This window comes from Schistocerca serialis, chromosome 2, assembly GCF_023864345.2.
Source record: "Schistocerca serialis cubense isolate TAMUIC-IGC-003099 chromosome 2, iqSchSeri2.2, whole genome shotgun sequence".
Taxonomy (NCBI): Eukaryota; Metazoa; Arthropoda; class Insecta; order Orthoptera; family Acrididae; genus Schistocerca; species Schistocerca serialis.
Window position 1 is genome coordinate 111,829,173 of NC_064639.1, and position 26,389 is coordinate 111,855,561.

The 26,389-nt window shown below is 42.6% G+C and overlaps 1 protein-coding gene and 1 pseudogene across 2 annotated transcripts in view; both read left to right on the plus strand.

Moving 5' to 3' along the window:
- Positions 1–26,389, plus strand: part of LOC126456791 (uncharacterized) — a 348,424-nt gene that overhangs the window by 111,258 nt on the left and 210,777 nt on the right. For both annotated transcript variants that reach the window (XM_050092580.1, XM_050092579.1), the window contains exon 2: positions 18,563–18,704. In XM_050092580.1, coding sequence (XP_049948537.1) covers positions 18,588–18,704 — 117 coding nt within the window. In that variant the 5' untranslated portion in view covers positions 18,563–18,587. The remainder of the gene's footprint in view (positions 1–18,562; positions 18,705–26,389) is intronic.
- Positions 15,952–16,670, plus strand: LOC126455762 (proliferating cell nuclear antigen-like; annotated as a pseudogene).

Here is a 26,389-nt window from a genome sequence, read left to right on the forward strand (position 1 = left end):
CGGGTTCCACCAGCACCAGGGGCGGCGCTGAGGATGAAGATATCGACTTCGCCTCTGCCATTGCCGACCGCGTACAATCCGCCAATGACCGGACGACAACGGACAGAAGTCTACTCGAAAGGCAGAAGAGCAGCTCTCGCCCGCTTGGTAATAGATCATCGTCCAGGGCTGACTTAGACAGGGAACGTCGTTTAGCGATTTCTTAGAAGTGAACAGACAGTCGTTGTAAACTGCACTTGCTGTGTACTGTGAAGTTTACCTATGATTATTTGCACTTAGCCATTGAGGACCTTTTTTTCGTTTTGTATTACAAGCACTGTTGAAGACATTATTATTCAACTAGTTACAAAGATAAGTAAATCTTTTAACTCGTTTGTGTAACTTTCTTACTAATTTGTTGGAGTGTTGTAGAACCTTCGTTCTCCTATCTCGTTACCTGACTCTGCGGCAAAGCTGTACAACAGTAACCGGCCGCGGTGGTCTCGCGGTTCTAGGCGCTCAGTCTGGAACCGTGCGACTGCTACGGTCGCAGGTTCGAATCCTGCCTCGGGCATGGATGTGTGTGATGTCGTTAGGTTAGTTAGGTTTAAGTAGTTCTAAGTTCTAGGGGACTGATGACCTAAGATGTTAAGTCCCACAGTGCTCAGAACCATTTTTTGTACAACAGTAGCAGGGAGAAATTGTATTAGCGGTGTACTGCACCATAAGCCGTTTCACCTGCTCTCAAACTCGGCCTATCGTAACAACAGTGGCACCTCGGTCTCCACAGCAATAGCGACGAGGCCTTTACAAAACTGGCGACGAGGATATACAAAACACATGGCTTACGGGCCTCTAATTTTGTCGTTCACTCGACGGGAGGGAATGGCTGTTTCAATTATGGAGTTTAGAGAGCAGAAATATCAGTAAGGTATAATGCAGTGCACATTAAATACAGGAAGTGATATACCAAGAACTTTAGACCTGCATGTGTTAACTTGAGCTCTTAGAGATGTCACTTTCGAACAAAAAGTTCCGACGTTGTTCTGTATAGAAGTTTCACACCCGTAAAAAAAGTCCGGACTTGTTTTGAAGAACCTGGTAATCTTGCCACCCACGGTCAGGATTGGCTTATTCTGTGGTGTCAGCGATTACTTAGTGCAAAATGTGACTATCGAAAATGTCATATTCTCTCATACAATCCACACATTAAAAAGTTACATGAAAGGAAACGAGATTTGCATTACATAAATATAGATATTTGGGCGATGAAGCTACACTATATCATCGATAACGACGAGATGTAATGATGAAAGGTAGTGTAGCGAATGTGTGCGTCCTTGACGTATTTGTCTCATCAGTCAACAAGCATGTGCTATTAACTGTCAGTGGCTATCAAGTGTGTCATTCAATCCATGATGTTTAACGCAAGTTAGGATGACCACCTTTTTAAAATAACAGACTATAGAGGCGTTAAAGTGAAATGACGTCACACCAACCAGCTAACGAGTACTTGGAAATAATGGTCACAAGCAACTGAATAACAATTGCGAATAATCCTAGTTCATGTACCCAATCATCAAAAGATGTTTTTACTGGCAGAGACAGTACAAGAACGACATTTAACCAAAAACAATGACTGCAGTCGACGACTGTCACACAATATACGACGGCGAAGAATTTTAACGGGTGATTACCGAATGGAAAGGCAGACTTCATTATGCACTGTCACAACCCAGTCTTGTTGTATGGATTTGGCAACTAACAGGCGGAGAAAGAAATTTACATTGTCAAAATATAGCGGATTAGTTCATGCTCATTTATCTCTTTGAATCGTGGACGTTCTTCTGTGTTGTGTCAACAGTTTTCAAACGGCGCTTTTTGCGTTTCCGTTAACAAAGTTCCATTCATAAGGTGATGTAATGGCAGTACGGTTTTGCTAGGATGGGAGTGAATGAATTTGAATAGCGAGACCAGAGCCCTGTCCTGATTTTAAAGAATCCGGAATGCACTACAAATCACCGCTGCAAACGTCAGCAAGTTGTGTTAGGTGCAAATCGTTTTGAAACTACACGTGTATATTCACACAACTACAATTTATGCCCTGAGATATTCCCCCAGATAGTGAATATGACTTATGTCTAACGCGGTCTGACTTTTGAATGGCCGGCCGCTGTGACCGAGCGATTGTAGGCGCTTCAGTCCGGAACCGCGCTGCTACGGTCGCGGGTTCGAATCCTGCCTCGGGCATGGATGTGTGTGATGTCCTTAGTGAGGTTTATGTAGTTCTAAGTGTAGGGGTCTGATGACCTCAGATGTTAAGTCCCATAGTGCTTCACATCCATTTGAACTATTTTCAAGAACTGTCTAATTTTTTAAAGAAAGTACAGTTTTCTGTTAAAATGCTATGCTTGTCTCATTATCTCTGTTGACACAAGAGCTAAGAGTACTACCGAAGCAGCAGAATGACGTGTATCTCGTCTTGCTGTCATTGACAAGAGATTGCAGTGTTTAGTTCATTCTATAGAGTGAATAGGGAAGAAACGCCATTACGGGACTTGGGAGTCTGAAGTCAGGGTGTAAATTTACAATCGCAAATGAAATGCAGCTTCCCTTCGTGAGTAGAAACTACTGCACCTCGGCATTGGATTCCACCGTTCTGACAATGCGTGTTTTTTCGACGTATCCACCGCTACTGGCGGGGTCCTTGTCCGACCTCGTACGTGAGGCGACGTAGCGGCGTGTCCATGGCCGCCGCCTCCGCAGTAACGGCTCCTGCGGTCCCGGCGCCACACGTTTCTCGCACGTGTCGGCGTTTGTTTACATGTTCTCCACTCTTGAGGCAAGAATTCCGTATAAATGTGTACTAGCAAGTGAGGTGATACCGCTTTCGTGACAGCCACTTAGCCTCTTCATCCAGATGTTGACTTCCTTGTTGAGGTCAAAAAGAAAAAAAAAAAGGTCTCAGCAGCTAGAAAAATTAGGAAGTTCTTCCAGGCGACTGTCATTGGAACCAAATTCTAAAAGCGATCCACAGTGTTGTTACATCTGTCCTTTGCATAAATTTTGGCTAGAGACGACACTATGGTTGCATTTTAAGAAGATGAATTACTCCTTCCTTTTTTTAAAGGTATTTTAAAGGTATTTATTTGTATAAACCACAAATCGTCGCCTTGGCTATAACTGAATGCCGTTAGAGAAAGGAACAGTACCCACGGCCCATTGTTACTTCTTAAAATCTGCTGCAGAGTCGTATTTGTTGTTGGCTACGTTGCCCACGTCTCTTCTTCGCATTTGGATGAAGTATTTCAGTCGTCTCTTCAGTGAGTTCCGAAGTCTTTCAAACATTCTCAGATCATCTTATTAACCTTAAGAAAAACTGTGCAGTTCCCTGCTCCAGTTCTTCAACCGTCTCAGTGGGAATTCTAAACATTTCACTATTGATACAGAGAGATACCGAGCTCTCAGATCTGGTGATGCTAGAGGCTAAAGTTCGGGCCCTGCCTGAACTATACATCTTGGACCATTTGGTATATTATCCATCTCCAGCAGCTGTAGTTGTCTATATCGAAATAATCATCAACTAGTTGCATACAAGGAATTTAATTTCTTAACCGGTTTCAGGCACTTAGTGCCCACTTTCAGAAGGTTATAACTACCGCATTATTTGCGAGTGTCAACAATAAGGTGCATGCAGCATATTTCTGTGGTCATGTGGTTCATAGTCGCTGTACATAAATCGTATAAAGAAGCTAGACAACAAGTGCAGATATCATGCCAGAACTGGAGCTAAGTATCTGATTAGCTCCAGCTTTAGCATGATGTCTGCACTTGTTGTCTAGCTTCTTTATACGATTTTTGTACAGCCACTATGAACCACATGACCACAGAAATATGCTGCATGCATCTTATTGTTGACACTTGCAAATAATGCGGTAGTTATAACCTTTTGAAAGGGGGCACTAAGTGCCTGAAACCGGTTAAGAAATAAAATTTCTGTTACACATCTAGTTAGTGATTATTTAGATGTATATCTTGGACAATTTTTGGTGTCTTCAACGTCGGCAGTAAAATCTACCATATACTCCAATATTGGGCCCCCATGGACGCAATTTCAGCCCAGTTAGTTGAGAACTTAATTGAAAAAGTGGCATTTGAAAGGGACAAAATTTCATATCCAAGTCTGTAGCAGTGGTAGGCGACAGTTGCAGCTGTCTCGCAAACGGCTCTTTTTCATACCGTTGTTTAGTGACACGTTTTAGTTACTTTCATCATATTTTTTCATCCATGCCAGTTTTCTTTGTTAGTTGTGATAGACCCTGCGTGTAATAGCTTCTGTGAAGAGTATTAACGAAATTATGAATCGGAAGTTTAGTTTCAACGGCATAGTTCTATGGTGTTCTTGTATTCCTCCAACAGTGATTAAACGACGACGTTCAGTTAAATGTAGCTTTAGAAAAAGATTTTTCACCCCACTCAAGTCAACTGCAAGAATTCAGTTCTAAAAGAAACTAGCATCGAAACCCGGGTGTTGGTATTCGTGAACTAGTAAGCAGCAGTATCAGACCACCAAAAGGCATGGATTCTCAGTGATTCATTTGGACAAGAATTTTCGTAAAGTAGATAATAAGTAATGCAACATTTTTTTTTGGCGAAAACAGGTTGATTTTATTCAGGATTCCTATACGTCATATTATTCCCCACCCTGTTTTTCAACACAATCTCCGTTCAGTGCGACTGTCCTATGCCACCTTCCTGCGAGGGCCGGTATGCCTGCATGGTACCACTCTACTGGTCGACGCCGGAGCCGACGTCTTGCTGCGTCAGTAACCTTCCTATCATTCACATACTGATTCCCGCGGAGTGTATCCTTTGTTGGGCCGAACAGATGGAAGCTCTTTATGGTCTTACGTTAGTCGGCGAGGAACCCAGCGGAACCCAACTGGTGGACGAGTGTGTCAGCACTACCGACAGAGACGTGTTCAGTAGCGACGTGGTTGGTTGTGATCCGTCGACCATCTTGAACGAGAGTGTCCGCACGTTCTAACATTGCAGTAATCACAGCTTTGTGCGGCCGGCAAGCACGCGTTTGTACGGCCTTGTTACGATGATGACGGACGCCTCGCCCAACGACTCATCGTGCTTTTGTTCACCGACGGGTCTCTCTCTCTCTCTCTCTCTCTCTCTCTCTCTCTCTCTCTCTCTCTCTCACTCTCTTCCTCTCTTTTTCTCTTTCTCTTTCTCTTTCTCTCTCTCTCTCTCTGTCTAAACATTCTGCAAGCGCCTATAAATATCTGCGATGCCCTGGTTTTCCACCTAAAGCAACTCAATGACAGTGCTCTGCTTGGAACGCAGCTCTGTTACAAACGCCGTTTTGAATGTTGCGGATAGTGCTGCCACCTGTCGGAAATTCATGAAACTACAGGGGCGGAAGCAGGAGTACTCCACGAAGCCCCACAGCAAATTCCACATTTTTTTCAGCCGAAATTGGCCGAGGAGAAAGATATGTTGCGTCTAGTTACTGAACGCCTCTCGTATTTCTTAAAGATGCTGTCGTATAGAAAAGAAGTTCCGCATCGCCCACAAGGATACAGCGACCGGTATTAATGTAACGATAAACCAACACAATTCGCGTATTATTTGATTTAGTCGCCTAGATTCACTCATCAGAAGCGGGTATCCACAGATATTCATTGACCTGGCGGCAACACGTCAGAGGTTAAACCTCCGTTCGACACTATCATCAACACAAATTAGTTCGAGATGCAGATCTGTCTCACACCACTTTGTGTTGACGATGGTGCCGAGAGATGGTTGATACGTCTTAACGTGTTGCCATCGGGCCAATGAATATCCCCAGATGCTCCCTTCCGATGAGCGGAACTAACCGAGTAAATCAAATAACGATACCAGTGGTGGTTTACCTGTATGTTTAGAAAGCAAGCGCCTCGAATTTTCTCATCCAAGTCTTACGTGTCCCGCGTCACTGCTGAATGAGAGGGAGAGATGTGTGAGAGGTGGCCAGGGAGAAAACTGTTGGCGTGACGCCGGAGCGCACCTGTCGGTGAGCCGTGAGCAGTGAGCTGGCCGCCGCATTGGCGCTTTCAAGGTCAGCGGCCGCCACGCGCCTCCGCACTTTCCCTGCCTCTGGGTGTGTGGCTCCTCTTCCACAGGTCCTAGCACCCATCCTCACTTTTAATAGCCGCGAGACGCTTATACAGCCCGCCAGACTCGGCTGCGGGTGCTAATTTTCCCGTCGTCTCTGATCTCCGGGATGATGATGTCACTTCTGCTGCCGTACTAGCAGAACAAGGTTTTTAGCTCCAGATTCTGGGGCCAGTCCGTTCTATTAGAACACAGCAAGGGAATCAGCTACGGTTCTTCCCACTGGTCCTCAAACGCTGAGAACTCTTTCACTTAGCTGCCTGCGAAAGCCAAAGTTTTCCTGCCGTTCATTCGGGATGTCAGTATTCGCCTAGGGAAGATCTTTAGTATTGTCCAGTAGTTTGCGACCATTGCAGAGTGGGATTAACAGAGGCGGTGGAGAACATCCAAAGAAGAGTGGCGAGTTCGCGAGAGCGTTGCGCAGACGATCATCAGATTCCAATGGCAGGCGCTACAAAAGGGGCTTTGTATACCACAGAGATCATTACTATTGAAAAATTGAAATATCGAGAGCTTACAGTACAAGAAGAGTGAGGCATCATATTACTTCCTCCCAAATACGCCTCGCAAAATTACTTCGACAAGAAAAATCTGCTTTACCGAGAAACATTCTTCCCGTGCGTCACTCGTGAATCTAACAAGGAAAGGGGATGGCGCCAGAGATGGGGAGGTATCCGGAGGGAGGAAGGGAGAGGGGAAAGACTTATGGGTACCAAAAGATCCCTCCCTCACATACTGTAAAGCAGCTTGCGGGTATAAATAGAGATACAGACGTTGAAGAAATGGATTATCGCCGTAGTCTAAAACCCAACTGAAAGATGCAGGAACTCCTTAAGTCGGCCGATGGTGGTCGGAAATCGTTGGAAAGAGTAGGAATTACATAATACGATTAGCTGTGGAGACGTGTACGTCGGTACATTGAAAAGAACGCTGCAAGAACGGCTGGAAGAACTCTAGGGCAGCTGTAGAAGAGGAGAAACAGAGCGATCAGCTGTTGCGAAACACCTTCTTTAGTCGGAAGTCAGTCACATTCGGTTTGATAAGACTCGGACCTATATCTCACGAACTGATGTGATAGAGTGTGTGGAGAGTAAATCGGTGTTATTAAACACACCAAAAATTTTGATTGGTAGAAGACGTGTACCAGCCGTCACTGCGGGGTGACAGCAGCAGCGGACGACAAAAACCGACAACGACCAATTGCGCTTGAGATTTGGAAAGGTTTGACGTCACCACTCTGCACAGAAGCCCCGTAAATGAAATTTTACTGTAGTCAGTAGCGAGAGAGATTGCCATTCGTTCGTAGAAACTAAAATCACACTTGTAGATGCTTTTTGCAGGTGGGCACGAAATTTTGGTTTTATCTAACGAAGTCATTAATGTGACCTTTTTGGACGTTAAAATCCACAGTTTTGTGTCCACAATCCTTAAGAACCGTTCACAGCTCTCAGCACATGCTGAAGCCATTTCACCTCCATAACTTTTTCGTAGGGTACATCTCTTTACCCACCTCCCATATCACAAAATAACTCTCAGCTTTATCCATGTGTAATCCAAAAGTAACACACCGCACTTGCCCCAAATGAAAGTTCAAGCTCACCTTCTTACTATCTGAAAACTTGTTCACTTCCGAAGCCCAAGCAATAGCCGCACCAAGGTTCACAAATCTGGCAGCGGCTAGGAGAGTGGTGGTTTGCCCCCATACCGCAATACCACTTTCAATTAAGTCTTTGGAAAAGGACACGGCATTGCATCGTCCTCAGGGCCTGACGACAGAGCTATTTTTTATTTATAATTTCTCTTCTGTATTATTCTGAATGTTTTTAAAAGCTTCCGGTACAATTTCAAGTCCGCAGCTCGTGGTCGCGCGGTAGCGTTCTCGCTTCCCACGCCCGGGTTCCCGGGTTCGATTCCCGGCGGGGTCAGGGATTTTCTCTGCCTCGTGATGACTGGGTGTTGTGTGCTGTCATTAGGTTAGTTAGGTTTAAGTAGTTCTAAGTTCTAGGGGACTGATGACCATAGATTTTAAGTCCCATAGTGCTCAGAGCCATTTGAACCATTTTACAATTTCAACGTATAATACGAAAGGGAAAGGCGTGGCGAATTCGCCGTACAACTGGAAGAGAGGTAACATGGATAAAATGCAGACCCTATGCGTAAAAAACAAATATGCAGATAAGACAATAACAAATACGTAGTTAAAACACCATATTTGTAATTAGACCAATCACATTCGTAATTAAGTAACATGTATCAGTATGACAGACGCCCTCTCTTTCGACCACTGTCAATGTTCGCTAAACGACGGGCAGCCCCAGATGGAAATCCTCTGTCCAGAACGAGCCCACACTTCCCCTCCCGCTTGAGAAGGCTCGTATCGAGGTTTGTGGACACGACTGCTTCGCGGTGCGGGCTGTAGTCCTCGCCGGCTTATCTCGGCAGGTCAACAACAATGGACAGGTGAGGCAACCGCCGGCGCCGGAAAAGAGGCTCAAGGGAACGCTGCGATGGTGGGCAGGAGGAGCCGACTGCGTGCAGCTAGCAGCGGGTAGGGAGGGAGGGCCACGTCGTGCCGACTGCCTTGCTCGCGACCTCTCCCCCCACTCGCTTCCGACAACCGCCTCCGGCCTTCTCCCAGACACACACACAAACACAGGTCCAGGTGTTGGACAAAATAGCGTAAACATACACATAATGAGAACCATTCAGGCCAGTCAGGATCTACCCTAACGAAGATGCGTATACCGAGTGTCCCATAAATGCTACAACAAACTTCCAGATGTTGTAGAGGGTGTCTTGAGGAACAAATCGAGGACAGCAGCCCGTGTCCGGAAACCTCATCTAACGAAGATAGAGAGCGTCGAAATTATAGGGGCAGATGCCTTACATTTTAGGCCACCCCTTCGGCAGCAAACGTGACTTTGTACGCTGACGGACCGTCGGCGGTAAGTCTCGCAACGTTGTTTGCTACTCAGTGATCACGACTGATCGCCAATGGAGAAAATAGAGCTAAATTCTGCTTAGAAGGGCCCAGTCTCCCATAAATGCGATGCTCTGTGGCCTCGGTGGATCACAGTTTGGGACACGGATTTCCATCCGCAGTTAATTTTTCTCCTGGAACCCTCTAAAACCTGCAATTTTTTACGGTATACAGGAGAAAAATAAACTGCAGCCGGAAACCCCTGTCCGAAAGCGTCATCCACAGAGGCAACAGATCATCGCATTCATAGGAGGCAAGGCCTGTTTACGCAGCAGCTACATCCATCTTCTCCACTGGTGATCGTGGCAATCAGTAGCGATCACTGAATAACAAACAACATTGCGAGATGTTCCAAGTACAGTCCGTCACCGCACAAAGTCACGTTTGCTGTCGAAGGGAAGGTCAGAGTAGAGTCCAAGACGTTAACACGAGCAAAGTTTTCCAGATAACCGTAGCTCCGAAACGCACCGTAATGAGGTTACGATCTACAAGTGAGAGCCCGTCAGCAACAAACGAACGTCTTTTGATGGTGCGGCAATCATTCACAATTGTCTAGGAACTTTAGAGGGGCTGCGCCATTCATTTTTCGGTAATATCAACTTTGTAGCAACGTCGGAGTCAGGACTTTAGAAGCATTTTCTACAAAAAAAATGTGATTTTTAAAAGAACTACAGTTTGGATTTGTTTTGTTTTTCACCATGGGCTACTTGACCCTAACGGATCTAGTGTACGTGTGAGGAAAAAGGCAATTCGTGCTCTCTGTACAGTAACAATACTTAAAAAAATGAGACCTTAAATTTCACTGTTAATAATATTGCACCTTACAGTACCCCATGTCGACTATCTTACTGCAGTGCTGTTCCTGCAGAACAGCCTATTATCTGAAGAAATCAAGGTCGTTACCGTACTTTAAGCGTAGTTCATTTAACAGTCAAGCATTACGCTGTAGACGTTACAGAATTCGAAAATGTAACGTAGCCTGGCATTAACAGAAACTTAAAGTTAGCCGAGCTCTGACTGTTCTGCTGAAACCATAAACTGCAGCTAATTTAATCGGTAGCTGCCCTCTTTAGGATACTACATTGTAGCTGGGGTAAATTATTTTAATTCTCACACAGTTCTGCGCCCTCAGCATGCCAGACAAGTGCAACACAATTGTCGAAGATCTACTGCCCTTTAGAGCACTTCTAGAGATATCATACAAGAGGAAAACTAATGTTATAGTCAGTACACTAAAATAATAAGGAAACTGTGGAATTCAGATGTTGCTTCCAGTGATTTCGTATTACTTCTTCAATTTACTGTTTTTGTTCCTGAACGTTACTTTTGAGTTTTTTTAATTACTTTTGGATAACTGTTACAGTTTTCGGAAAATACTTAAAACCCGAATCAAAATGATTGTACATAATATTCTTAAAACGAAGAAAAAGAAGAACGCAAACAAACGCTTCAACTTTTGAACAAATAGTGACAGCCAAACAGTCATCGTCGTAATTATTTGCCTATAAACATCTAATAACACATCATTTTTATAAAACAGTCATTCATCCGACACAAACATGTACTTTCATCACTTTTAACCATTTTAACAGTCAGTGAAGAGCATCCACAGAAGATCACAAATCGTGTTTTTCTAAGCCACTCCTAAATATATCCGTTAACGCTATCATAAGGCCAATATACTTCTACAATATAGTTGAACGTATGCTTTCTTGACTGCTGCTTCTGGTTCGCCTATTCAGCTTGTACGACTCGCATACATGAACAGTAAATTTACTCCTCAATGATGATTCTCAACAGGGTGTTTGTCATTTTAAGACGGGGCTTAATGTGGTACCCGGAATCACTGCCTCAGATATTAATTAAACGAATCTGGATAGTTATAGCTAACTCTCCTCGTGGCAAGAAGAGTATCCAATCGCGAGCTTTTTGTGTGGAGATAGCAAGTGTTTGAAAACTACAAGAAAATTATTACCTTTCGTAATATTTGTGTTAAATGAGTGACTTTATCTGATGTTCGTCAACAGAATTTGTGACTTCCGTATATGGACTACACTGAACAGTCTTCGGTGCTTTCACGATTGTTTACTCGTACGTATGTATACGATTCAGAAAGTAACCTCTGGTAACATAATGTAGACATTCACTAAAATATTGTGAACAAAAAATATCTAGGAATATACTCGTATGTTGTATACGTATTATTAGCTAAATCATGTCAAAGAATGTACCAAGGGGGGGTGAAAGGCCACTGTTCCTGCAAGTCATCTCAGTCAACTCGTTTCAAGTTTCGCGCAGCAATCCACCGCTGTCGCCGCTTTGCGCCTCGCGGTGTCTGGTCAGGCTACCCGCTCCACCAACCTGCGGCGTGTGCTGCGCGCACGGCAGGCGCTAACTTCCCTCCGACTCTGTAACTCTACGCAGCCCCGAATAAAAATAAAAGTTAATGGCGGTAATACAGGTAGCTAAAATGCAGTACACTCCTTTGCATCGGTATTTACAGAGTGAGTGTAATATCAGATGCAATGGGGAGGAGACAAGACATTTCAGAGATTGCTCTGGACATAGATCGTGTTAGTCAAGTGTCTACAACTGGAAAGACACAATATCTATCGGATTTACTCTAAATACAGTTTACCGTACGATTTCCGCCCAGTCTCTAGAAATAATAAAACTATGCGAACACACACTCACAGATAAATGAACGTGAGAAATAATATGTTGACACGCAGGAGTCAGTAACTATATCACACTAATTGGTATTAAATTTTGGTACGTACAACCATATCGATGGACACACAAAAGAATCAATGCACTCAAATCGTCTTTACACTAAATAAAACATTGGAATTAATGACATAGGGGCCGTTGTTGGTACAGAAGGGGAAACGCCTAATTGGAGTAAGTAATGTGCAAAATTTACCGACTAAAATGCTATTTGGAAATTTCTCCGTCTCTGCAGTCGTATAGAAAATTTCCGTAGTTGAAATGCCACTTCTGCAATAAATAATGTAGTTACCTGCTGACTTACACGATCTGGCATGCGGAGAAACTGCGAGAAATTGAATCACATTTCGTGTACGGCATCTCCATTCCCAGTGTTTACGAAACACGAGTAAAAACTTAGCGGTGAATTTTAGCATGCCAGATGAAACTAAAAATGCTAAAATGGAGCTGACTACTATCTTGTAGATTTTAAGCAGTTTTAGTATCCTCACTGCACTTATATTAATGTGAATGACGAGTTTTAATACCAAAGATTCATCGATACATTTTAAATTAATTGTTTTGTGTTGAATAACTTTCATTTTTAGAGTTTCTCCTTCGATTTTGACCATCAGAGACAATTATAGTTCTTTCTCATTTCCTCTTTCCTTCCATTACTCTGATCGCCATTTCCCGTTTTCTCATTCTTCGGAACACTTTAGATCTACTCTCTTACTGCTTCTCCCTTGAATCCTTCTAAATTTAACGCTTTCTTTCTGAAAATATCTCTTTCTGATGCTTCTCCAGCTTTTATGTCGTTTATTTTTTATTCTTGGTTGTTAACGTCTTTTCCCAGAGATAACTGAAGCTTTATTTATCATCCTCTACAAATATCCAATATATACCAGGTTTCTTACTGTTTCTATTTTTTTTTCTTGGATGTATGTCATCATTGCTTCTTAGTTACGAGGCCTGGATCTAAATTTGTCCTCATCATTCTTGTCTCTATTATTTCTAGTTTGTCTACTTTGTAAGTCAGTGCTAGACGTTCATTTGCATAAAAGCATTCTAGATTCACTACCGTTTTGCAATGCCTTATTTTTTCGTATCTTCATATGCTCTGTTTATTGTAGTTTATTAAAAATTTGGTATGTACTTTCCATTTTGTCATTTCTTTCATTATATAACGTGTTCTTGAATTACCTCTCGTAGATACTTAAATATCTTCTATTTTAACTTTATTTTGTATACATTTTTGTCTGTATTTGGGGTCAGGAACAAAGTGATAATTTCTGGAATTGAAAAAGAAGGTTCGTTCTTTCATTTATTTGCCTACCAAACCGTAAAATTTGACTGGGAGCCTTCCCTCTCCATGTACTGATTTTTCAGTAGCTAAATTCTTGTTTAGACTTTTACAGAAACACCACGGTGTTCTACAGGGCGCCATACTCCAGGACAACAATTTTGTCATGCAACTTTGAAATTAACAGAGGTGTATTAAGGAATTTGTAATGGCGGCCATCAAATGCCCAGGAACGTTTATGAGATTCGTATCTTGGCAGTCACCATGGCGCAACATTTCTGGATTGTGCCACGCAGCCAGCTATTTCGCTGCGGAATGTCGGCCAACGTCTTCGTGGCAGGTCACTTTCACCGTCTGGCCTTGAGCATCTGGACTCGTCATCGCTACCTGAGGGCCCCCAGCAATTTGTAAGGAATATAGCGGACCCCCGCAAGAGACATTAGCACGTCTGCTGTTCAAAATGTTTATTACCATTCAGTTGCGGCATTCGTAGCCAGTATTGCACTGCAATTAAATGTTAACGGCAACAATAACAGCATCACAAAACTCCCTCGTAAAAGATACTGAAATATGGAGGGTGAAGATTGCAGGGTTGAAAGTTAATGCCACGAATTATACAACGGAAAAGATCGTAAAGTGAAATCTGACTTTAATGGCGGAGACATCTGGAAGAAGCTTTCACGATTGTGACTAACAGATTTCCTTTGTTGTAGAGAGACCGCTAAGCCGTGAGATCACTTAGTGCCGCCGTCAACGGTCTCCCCTTTGGGTCAGTCGGCGACCCTGCGTAAAAAAGGAGATGCGGTCGGAAGGTTTCGGTAGCAGCTGCCTGTCTGCTTCTTTATTTCACTGCGCCCGGCACTCTTCACAAGGCCCCACACAAAGCTGACCCCGAGAATATAACGACACACCGGCACATTCACATGCATGAACACACAGAAATGACACGCTTGTAATAAACCACCCTGTAATCTAGGGATCATAACCAATGCTCACGTTCCTTTCTTCGCTTCCCTCTTACGCTCCACTTTTCAACACTCGTACTTCCCACTCACACTGATCTCTATTAATCAAAAACGTCAACGATTCCTCCGAGTCCTCCTCTTCTGTCTCCGAAACTGCTTTTTTTTTATTATCTTGATACGTAACAGCTCCCTAAGGTGTGTGATATATGTATTGCTCGGCGTGGTTTTTTTATTAGCACTCATATGGACAAACCACGCTATAGTATAACTACGTACAGAAAGACAGGAGCCACCTGGACGATAAATTATATGGGTTAAGTACCAGAGAACAGCGGAAAAAAAAGGAAAGCGCATTATAGTTCCACGAATAACGAGAAACCTTAAAAAGCGGCCTTGTGTTTTTATGATATTACCTCTTAAACATGAAGAGATAAAGTTTGCGTTCCTATATTAGAAAAGTAGTTTCTCTTACTGTTAAAAGCATCATACGGAAATACTATACTTTCGTGTAGAATGTAGCTCTTACCATCAATTATAAGTGTGTATATCGCTTGATGTCATAAGCAGATTGGAAAGCGCGACGAGGACCAGTAAACCATACGATCCCATAGTGAAATTTGATCCTATTACATAGCGCCTTAATTTAAAAGTTGACATTTCAAATACATTTCGTGATACGTTGCCTTTTGTACCTCCTGGGAAGACGGTGACATTTTTAGCAGGTTACATGATAAAGTCCACATGGTATTTTATTAAAATTGATTACTGGTTTCGGATTCTTAGCCATTGTCATATCTAAAAATTTAGCAGCGATACGTAGACATGTAGTCACTACTGACATTCGCCTACATATTGTTGTTATGGTTTTGGATTTGATTGTGCCTGAAAAGCCGAAACCGGTAACCAATTTTAATACCCTATTGAGTCATCAAGCCACTGATTTTTATAATATAGTCAAATACATACTTCATACAGAAGTCTGTGACGGCTCGTAACCAAACATCCGAAGTTATCTCGCAAATGGTTTGTTTGCTGACTCGTGGTTACTGGCATGTTTTTGCTTATGCTGTCTGATACGGCAATCCGTGCCAGTCCGCTATTAATTACAATAAACCCTGTATATTTTATTTGAATTTTCGCCTCATAGAATATTTTAAAACTCTCCAGTAAGTTTTATAATTTTTTTTTTTGTGGTCCGAAGAGCTCCATAGAGAGATGACGGCCTCTCCCCACAGGGGGATATTGAAATGATCCATAACAGTAAAAAATGCTTTTTCGTTCATAGTTGTCTTTATAGTATTTGGTGCATTTATGACAACCGTTCTTGACTCTAATAGGCTGTCAGTAAAAACGGTATCTTAAAATCAAGTGACCAACGCCAAATGACGACATGACGCGTAATTTCGTAATAAGGTACTGGTTCTGATGATGAATCATCAGATTCGAAAACAACTGCCGTAAACATACTAAATGCCATGGTGGCATCTACAAATGAATAACAAGTGTTTTTCAAGGTACATAGGATATTCCTATTTGAGCATGTTAGATTTGGAACTTCTTGGCAGATGAAAACTGTGTACTGCCTTCAGGACTCAAACCTGCAACATATGCCTTTTTTGGGGCAAGTGCTCATCTACTGAGCTATCCAAGTACAATTCTTGAACCGTCACTCACGAACCGTCCTCACACCTTTACTTCCGCCACGAACTCTCCGTTCATCCAGGCTGCGAGTGCGAGGATCATGGATGGTGGTTCATGAGTCGTGCTTGGAAAGGTAACTTGGTGCAATATTCAGTGAACATTCGTCTCATGCCGCAGGTCTTTGTGTATGAAGCCAGGAAGGTCTTCGTGTCATGTTATCAACTATCACATATTACCATCAAAATGCTCGAAGAAAGACATTGCAGAGTTCAACTATGAAGAAAGTTTTGTAGGCAATCAAAGAATTTCTAAATGAAGCAACATTTGATGGCTACGTAACTCTCACGTCAGCTTGGTTTCACTTAATTAGATGTGACAGATTCGGCAGATACTGATACGATAGAAATCTTTGCATGGAAATGAATTGGTAAGTTTAACAAAGTTATTTAAATGTGCCTCTGGATATGACATAGTTACGGTCAAAACCCGATACTTTTGTCTTCTAATCTCCAAATCAGGAGAAAATTTCAGACTATGAAATGAAACTGATGAACTTGTTCAGGAGCATTTGAGAAATTAAAAGTCTTGCATAATAAGGCTTCCGTCAACAAAATTTTCTTCCATTTGCCGAGACGTGAGCCAGTTTGGCGAATCATGTGTAATGTCACGGTAGGAAGAGAGTGTAAAGTTTTCTGCGGCAGGAGACACTGGTTCAGTTAATGCAAAATTGGCACAGATTGTTAATGTTGACAGATAGGTAGGGTCAGCGACTACTGAAATGCAAGAACCAGTCACTTTGACATTTCCATGCAGACACGTACCATCTTTCACAAAGGCCTCACACATTTCACCTGTCACTCAGCTTCCAGTGTCTACTGGTGTTCCATTAGTTGTGGAATATAAAATAGGCGATACGGGCTACATTTCTTAACGTCACATAAGATTCTGGATGACGAGAATAATTAATTTATACTCGAAGGCCACGTTAAGTCCTTTGTTTTGTTTCAAAGCATTTCAGGAAAAGTCTTTTCATGTATTTTGCGTGATCTATAACGGGTAATATGCAGAGGGAAAAGTGAATCACACTGGTTTGTTACTACCCAACTTCAAAATATACAGAAACTGTTGTTTTATGGGACTTATCAACTGCATCTCCGTAGGCTCAACAAAATATTTTCGTTTTCAGAGGAGAAAGTGAAATTTAGTGAAGCGAAAAACGCCTTTCTTTTGATGACTGCAACCCCAATTCGCGTCTCATATCCTTTCATATCCTTCTCTCTCTCTCTCTCTCTCTCTCTCTCTCTCTCTCTCTCTCTCTCTCTCTCTCTCTCATTTCGCGATAATAGGAAACGAGCTCCCCTTCACTGAAGTTTTTCGAAGTCCTGTGTCAGTCCTATCTTTTAAGGATTTCATACCGCGCAGGAATGTGTTAGAAAAAGACGGACAACCGTAGTGTAGGCAGTCTCTTTTGTGTATCTGTTGCATCTTATAAGTGTTCTGCCAACAAAACGCAGTCTTTGGTTCACTTTAACCACAACATTTTCTAGGTTCCAATGTAAGTTGTTCGCAGTTGTAACTCCTGGATTTTTTCTTTTTTTTTAATTTGCTCCTTTTAGGTTTGTGCGATTTATTACATAAAATAAATTTTTAATACTCATGTGGATAACTTGATCTGTGAGACTCTTAGCAAGTTACTGGTATCACGTAACCTACTATTCGTGCAGTACTAGATTTTGTAATTTAAGTTGGTGGCTTTTTTTACAGTGAAATGTATTTTTATACAGGATGTAAAGCGTATAAATACATTGCTGTTACTGCACAACTAAACTGACTACGTCTTTCACTATAGACCAACCATTTTGCGTCCTTGTGTAGACACTTCCACAGCCGACCTGTTGCCGAGGGGAAAATAACGTTAATTACATGTCACATATACGAAGGCTATTCGGAAAGAATAGTGCGATAGATAGCGAAATGAAAGCCACTGTGAAAATCAAAAATGTTTTATTTGCAACAATCTTTCAGATACTTCTCTACATCGTCGCTTCTCCGCTTTAGACATTTCTCTTAGCGTTGAATGAACTTTCCAATACTGTCGTCTTAGAAGGCGGCCGCCTGTGCTTTTCTTCAATTCTCTACGCCGGTCTACAGTTCGTTGTCCGTGCCAGAAAGTTGTCTTCATAGCCAGGTGTTCGCGTGAACAGAGATGAAACTCAGGGGAAATAAATTACGGGCTGTAATGTGGGTGATCAAACACCTCCAATCGAAAACGCTCCAGGAGCACCTCCGTTTCCCCTGCACGGTGCTGTCAAGAGAAAGGAAACGCTTGACAGTTGTGTTACGCGGGCTGCATGACATCAGGCGAAATCCCTCACCAGGCCTTCATACTTGGTAAGAGACACTGTTTTCTAGGCATCTTTGCGTGGACCGATGGCCTTTGTAGTCTGGTCCCTTCAACCCCCACACAAACCAGCCAACCATAGCAGACCATATGAAAGACAAAGATCCCAGGTTCGAGTCCCGGTCCAGCACGCACTTTTTCAATTTGCCCCGAAGCATCAAATCGGGACGAACTTCGCTGCAGAGTGGGAACTCCTTCCGGAAGAATGCCAAATTTCGTTGAGAGTAATAAGTTGGGTGCGAGACCTTGCGGCCTGGAGCAGACGGAACTGCAGCGGGGCGAGCCGCGGCCGCGTCGCAGTGTGGTAACCGCTCGCGCCGCGCCGCCTTTCACTGGCGAGGCCGCGGGCAGCCGGTGGCTGCCAGTCTGCCGCCGACTACCGAGCGACACGCTCTCACCGGCCGCTCGCGTCTCTGTTGCAGCTGCGGCCCCGCTCCACACAACGAGATGGTCTCCCGCAGGAAGATCCTGTCCCGCTCCAGGGACGACCTCAACCTCGACTCCACGTTCGCCGTGCAGGAGGAGGAGGAGGACGTCTGGTACCAGAGGGACAAGCTCTACAAGGTCAGTGCCGAAAAGCTACTCCTCGTGTCACGCCACCGCTACATCACACAGTTGTCACCACGACTGTTGATCGAATATTAGATTCTTACATGTCCTTTTATCATCCTATTGTAATTACTACTAACTGCCCTAGTAACCGTTCCAGAACCACCTCTTTGCTAAGTTTAGTGGCTGGCTTGTCAACTGTACGCGATATATCAGCCTCTTTCTTGGGTTAGAAATATTTGTAGTGACATTCTCTGCGTGTTTCTGCTGGATATTTCTAGTACCGATATGCTTTAGCTGTGTTGTAATATCGCTTACTGCCACTTCAGCGCGTGAGGAATACCCAAAAGCACCGTAGTTGGGATACCATATTAAATTCTAGGCCCTCCAGTAGTTGACTGTTGATCTCAATACTCGAATACATGGAAGGCCAGGAATTACCATCACCAATATGATTTTCGTATCAGCTATAGTGCTGAGGAACAATTTCTTTTTCTTTTTATTTATTTTTTATTTTTTTGATTTCGAGGGAGGAAAATTTCGAAAGTTACTTTGGAAATTTCAGTAATTGATACATACAATAATTTTTGCACCCAATATGGCGTCTTGTAATGTTTTTACTTCCTCAGTGACCGGTTTAGAGAGATCCAACTGTTATCTTAGGATCTTCTGGAAAAGTCGAAACAGGTCATTGAGGACACAAAAATATTTCAACTCTTGACAGCAAAAATTCTTATTTATCAATAAAGAACAGGTCGCACCCAGCAGCACGTGTGACTTAAATAATCCGAATAATATTCTGCTTAGCAAATCTGCTAAAAATTTTCCCTAGTGCCGAGACTGATTTTGACATTACGTTTAAAAGAAGTTGTAACTAAAATAAAGATCATCGCCTCAACGACGTAAGAGGTGCACTTCTTGTTATTACCTGACAGTAGACTGTGGACAGCAGTATAGCTTTTCCATTATCATGAAAATGTTTAGTGTTTATTACGTTCCAAATTTATGTGGCGAGTGCTCTTTTCTTTAAACTTAAATTTCACCATAAGATTTTAGTTCTCTTGAAGAAATACTCCGCAGTATTGTAGTCTCTGGATGTTAATCAAGGCACAGTGGAAGCAATTAATTTGTCTTAAATATCATCGTCAGTAAAAAGACCACTACATGAAACTAGATGTAATGGTTATCTAACGTCAGTAGCACTTCAGTATTTTTTTCAGTTTTGTGCTTTTTCTAGCTCTGAGAAGAGAAGAAAACGTGTGTGTAACGTACTGAGTGACTACAAGACTAGCCCACGTTCCAAGGAAACTTGTCGATACTGCAAGGACTTTCTGTGTGCCGAACCCAACGAATTGCTTCATCGAAGTGATCGAACTGTTGGATAAGCAGCTGCATTTACAGGACAGTTATCAACAATGAAAGTGTCCATGTGCTCTGAACGGTGCGTCGAAGCCTGGAGACATTACGTGCATGAAATCGTGCTGTGGTCGACAAACACCTATCAAAATATGAAGCTGTACATCGAGTGTTTATTACTCTGTCGACTGTGCAATTGCCACTTCTACAGTGTGCGCTACCGTGGAAGTACTACAGAAGCCCAACAAACATGTGTAGTTTTCCGGGTGTCAATAGCATTTCTTTGTCCCAACTCGAGTAAAAAGACAGGAACTTCAATCAGCAACTGTGTGACGAGCTGCAAGTACCATTCAAGTTCGTGGGCAAATAACGTCAGCACAATCAATCTTCCGAAATAAAACGACTCCTGCAAACAACAGAATTTTTAAGTTCAATGTTATGTCCCTCTGGTTGAGAATACTTATTCTTTTCATTTCGACCGTGAGACGAAAGTCGACATAGTTTTCACAGCTTTGTAGTGACACTATTGCTCAACCCTCGTTGACGTCAGCATCACATAAGAACGACAAAAGGAGTTCTTTTATTGTTATAAGACTATAGTATTAAAAAAAATGTGTGTATCCGAAATCAAACTCTAGAAAAATACCCGAATTTTGGGCCAAGATTTATTCAATGCCAAACTACATTACAACAAAAATTGCATCTGTTGACTTATGTTTTATCACACAGAACGTATGAAGATAGCCCTTTAAGAGATTGTCCTCTTCTCACCCAATAGACTCTGTTGCATAATTGTGAAGGGGCACAACGATCATTGTCATTTATTTTAGAAACAAGTAACAAATAATCTTGTGGTGTCGCAGTTCTTCTTGTCATGTCCGTGCTTGCAACGACATGGGAAGAGGAATTCTGCCTTATGCAAGACACGTTTTTTATTCTGTTTTGTTTCACCCAGACATGTTTCAGCACGTTTTGTGCTATCTTCAGTGTTTTTTTTATTTTTTAACTGTAAAATTGTTGTTACATATTAACATTTAGCGAAACTTTTTGTATATAGTATTTACAATTGTGAATAAATGTATAATATTTTATAACAATTATTCATTCACAATTGTAAATATTATGTACCAAATGTTTCGCTAAATATTAATATGTAACAACAATTTTATAGTTAAAATATAAAAAAGAACCCACTGAAGACAGGAAAAAACGTGCTGAAACATGTGTGGGTGAAACAAAACAGAAAGAAACAGTGTCCTGCATAAGGCAGAATTCTTCTTCCCATAGTAACAAATCATTTGAGGGGAATAAGCAGTTGACGATTCCGACTTACAAAGATCAGTTTGTATAGACCTGTACAGGTCTTTGTAACAGAATAGCAAAATACCGTTAACCACACGACATCTAAAGAGTGGTCCACGCCACTGATCTGAGTTGACTTGCCACTGGCTAGGAATGTTTGCGGACCGGAAGTGTTTCCACAATGGCCGCTACGTCAGTGTCATATCGTAAGATCGCTGGAGTGAACGGTTCGACATATTACAACAAGACCCGAAGCGGAACTCCCTGGCACCTGTCCTTGGTCCATAACGTCACTCGGCGTTGCAGCAAGCGCGCCGTAGGGGCATTGCCAAACGCCATGCTTACTGGAGGAAGGTAGCATCGGCGTCATCGATTAGGGAGCTGAGGAAACACAGAGCAGAGTCAGTGGTACGTGACGCAGTCCAGCACAGTGACTGACTAAGGGAATGAATACAGGATCACTTATTCCTTCAGTGACTACGGGAATCACTTTAAGCAGTGCATTTCTACCTGCCAGCGCATCTGAGTGACATCTGCATTTCAGTCCGCTGGCGCCAGCACAAACATTTCTTAATTTGCCACCGGCGTGGCTAAAAAATAGAAAATGAGGATTACAGATAATTTTAACGATCTCGATGACGTTCGTTAATAATCCTGGAGCATATTCTCAGATCACATGTTATGATAGTCCTGGAGAAATCAAACTTCTCTAAGCGAATCCGTAGGGGTTCAGAAAAAAAGACACAATCATGTGAGCTGCTTTGTTTATAAGCGGCAGCTTGCAAATAGTAGTTGCGTGTGTACAAGTAGTTACATTCCGTCTGTGTAAAACTAACCAAGATACGACCATACGGGTTGTGTTCTTAAGTATGTGGTCGCCTCTAGGAATGTTGCACAGAAGCGAAAGTTACGTCCATTGTGTCCCAAGGACGCATAATAGGACCTACATTTTCCGCTATACAAAAAGGGTGTATCAGCCAAACTCAGCACCACTGGCTATGCTGTTGTTTATAGCAAAGTATTGCCCCCTAGACAATTTTAGGGAACTGCGCAAAAAGGTGGACATAATTTGCAGTTGATGTAATGAATGGCTCTCTTTAAATACTGATAAATGTAGGACAACTACTGTACAGTGATAAAGGGCTCGATAGTACCTCACTACAACATCGGTCTTAAACGTTATGAACTAGTCACATTGTCTGTTTAGGGGTAATACTAAGAAGCGATATGAAGTGGGACGATCACGTAAAAAAATTAGGAAGGTTATTGGAATTTTTATATTTGTTGGTACTGACAAAAAGCAACCCATCTGCAAAGAAAATCGCTTACAAGATGCTAGTGCGACCAGTTCTAGAATACTGGTCGAGTGTTTGGAGGCTTTCGAAGTAGACGTGACAACGGACACAGAAGGTAGACAGAGACACGCTGTCAGGATCGGGACAGATCGGGATATCCCATTAGGAAATGTAGCAGAAATACTCGGACAATATAAATGGGAATTCCTGCAGTAAGGGTGTACCTCCCCTGAAACCTTGGTGGGTAAATATTGAGATTCGGTAATCGAAGAAGACATTATGTTGCTACCAACGTATATTGTAGGGATCATGGAATGAAGATAAGAGTGATTAAGGCACAGAGACCTATAGACAGTCATTATTTCCTTGCTCAGTACGGGAATAGAATAGAACAAAAAATCGATAATACTGGTGCAATGTACCCTCCGTCCTGCACTATAGAATGGCTTACGAAGTACGTAGATGTAAATGTGGACGGTTAAAACATCACCACCTAGGTTCATTAGATGTGTAATAGATCTTTCTACGTTTTCCAAATTTGTGATTATTATACACAAGAGAACACTAAAGATGATGTGCGAGTCTCTTCGAGATGGGAATGTCCCTTTGCGTCATCGGGATACTAATCGCCTCCATGTTTTCGTTGGTTACTAACCTGCCGACATTGCCTTGCTTGATACGATCTGCAGTGCGAGTCACCGAGCGTCTGGAAGCCAAATGACAAGCCCTTCGGTAAAGAGGTAGCGATACTATAGCCATGTCATCAAGAGGCGTTTAAGCGAATGGCTTGCACCAGAATAGAAATCAGATGGCATTTATTAAATTTATATTTACCAGACTTCCTTCGTTTAGATTACTCGTAGTCAACCTCTTTTCACCTACCGTCCACTTTTGTACCTCTGTTAGCAGTAAAATCTTCTGAACGCCCACCATTCCACAGTAATGATGATTTATAAAGTAGGAAAGTAACTTAGCTTTATAGACTTGATGGAAGAGAGTACACGGGATCTCGGATTCGATTCCCGGCGGGGTCAGCGATTTTCAGCTGCCTCGAGATGACTAGGTGTTTGTATTGTCCTCATTATTTCATGACCATTCATGGAAGTGGCGAGATTGGGCTGAGCAAAGGTTGGGAATTTGCATGGGCTCTGATAACTGGGCAGTTGAGCGCCCCAGAAACCGAACAACAACACCATCATCATCGTTATGGAAGAGAGTTACAGATAGTTAAAGCATCAAATTCTTTATGTCAAAATTTTACGAAAATATAATGAAAATGTTTTTAAACCCCCTATCACCTACCACCAACAATGAAAGCTGGGACGCCCTGTAGTGGGCGACAGGGATCAGGTTCACTACCACTGGTTTAGATCATTTGCCTGCATAATATAGAGACTTCCGAGATGTGTAGCCGAGAAAGAACTGTCTTTAAGTTGTAAAAGTGTCTGAGTTTCTCGACGAAGAGAGAGGACAGTGGTGCTCCCGTGTTGTGTGGTCGATACAGCCAACTGTGTCCACACACAAAGGAGCAAGACAACGCGTGGCGCAGCTTGCCAGCTGACGCGTAACTTGCTCACGCCCACTTTGCGTGCGCGCTGTGTGTGTGTGTGTGTGTGTGTGTGTGTGTGTGTGTGTGTGTGTGTTTATGGGTAGGAGCCGCTTTCACCTGCGGCGGCAGTAGCTGTCCCCTGCGCGACTGCACTGGAGAGCCACTGGCTAGACGGCGGTCCGTTCGTCTCGCAAGGCAGGCCGTGGTTTTCCTGCGTGGAAATGTCCTACGCGGGAGAGAAACCAAACTGGTCTGAATGCGGAACTTAGTCTTCTTTAGACCTGTTTACCTTCCGCATCCAGATGCCACTGGCCGTAAGCTACCTACAATAATTGCAGTCTCTTATTTCTGCCTTTAGAATCGTTGAAGAAGCGTATCAGAACACGGGAAGAACTAAGCAGCAGAGAAAAAGTAATCTATCATTGCCTCAGTTATTGGAATTTTGTGTGGCAGACCAACTAAATTCAGTGAGGTTGTTCACGAATCGGTCATATGCGACCAAGCCACTGTGATACGCAAGCAGCTAGTGATGGAACAATTCCCGCCACGGCGTTCAGAGGCCCAGTGTCATTTTAAACTTGACTGAAGGCAAGAACGCTTGTACTCCAGACTAGTTTTTTAAAAGTTTGTTTCCTTCAATTCCAAAACTATATGAAGCTTTCATCGCGTTATATCTACCGATGGATCTAAGCAGAGGAATGCAATCGGCTATTCAGCAGTTTTTCCTGGTAGGATTCTCAAAGTTCGTCTTCTAGAAAAGATACCAAATCATGATGTGGAGACATACGGAATTCTGAAGACACCACCTGCTCTATACAAGCTGTAAAAAAATGCATCCAGTAGAAAAAATGACTGAGACCATCCACGACATTTAAAGGCGGACCCAAAACCAAGGCAAACTGGTGGTCTTTTTGCTGGATGCCATGATATGTTGGGGTATGGGCAAACAGCGCAGACGATAAAGCAGCCAAAGAAGGGTGCAGATATGGTGTATTACTTCGGTGTGCGGTTTCTCAGTAAGCCATCATCTCATTGTCTGACGGATAAGTCTGGCGTCAGTGGGAATACCAATGGTTTGAAGTGACAAACAACAAACTGTGGACAATGAAACTGACCATCCTGGAGTGACGCACTTCATGCCAGCCACACCGATGGAAGGACGGGAGACTGCCCATTTACAGTTCGGCGGGAAAATCCGCCAGTATATGAAACTTTTAGCCTAATACTTTTGGTATTGCATGCCTTAACTACATAAAATGTTTTATATCGCGGCATAACGGCAACTCTCAGTTTGGCTGGAGACTTGTTGACCGTCCTCACTGACAACAACAGTGTAAAATATATTATAAGATTCTGTAGGTCAATGAGCTGTGTGTTAATTGTTCGACCAGACAGTTGAGCACTGTCAATCACCTATTTAGACTGTCGTAGTTTGGTGTATCATAAAAGCGATTTCTACAATTGACAATTAAATTATAATACACTAGAAGCAACTCGGCTTGGAGGACAGACACCGTTCTCTGCACGAGATTGGCATGCAGTCACTCAGTAAGGGTGCTGATGACCATTCTGAAGAGCACCCCAAATCCAGTATCATCATATCACCATTATGCCTATAGATAATAATAATAATAATAATAATAACTGCAGCCCAGTTTCCTAGAGAAAGTAATGAAGGATTAGAGAAAAAGAGCAGACGGAGAAGGAATTTATTGGATAACAATCTGGAGAAAGGAAGATAATCTGAGTTTTGATTGTTTGGATTTTGCAAACGACTTTGCCATCTTAGCATAAGCTACAGATGATGCAACAATGCAGATAAACCTCCTACAAGAGACAGTTCAAAAGGCAGTCCTATCGGTATCTTGAGGAGAAAAAATACAGTATATGACGATGGGAATGAGGCAGCGAAGTACGTGGAAACAGATTATCTAAGAACACGTAGAACTACGCAATATAAATATATAGTAGAATTAATACAATCAAATACTTCGGGCGTTAACTTAGCGACGTCAAGGAAAATGGATGCAGTTTTTCAACTAACAAAAGACCTGCATAACAAGAAATACACTTCCATAAACGCAAAGCTTCGACACTACAACATTATCATTAAACCAGAAAACCTTTATGCTTCAGAATGTCATTCGTTAAATACAGCTAAACAAATATGGATATTAAGAAGTAATAACGAAATTTAT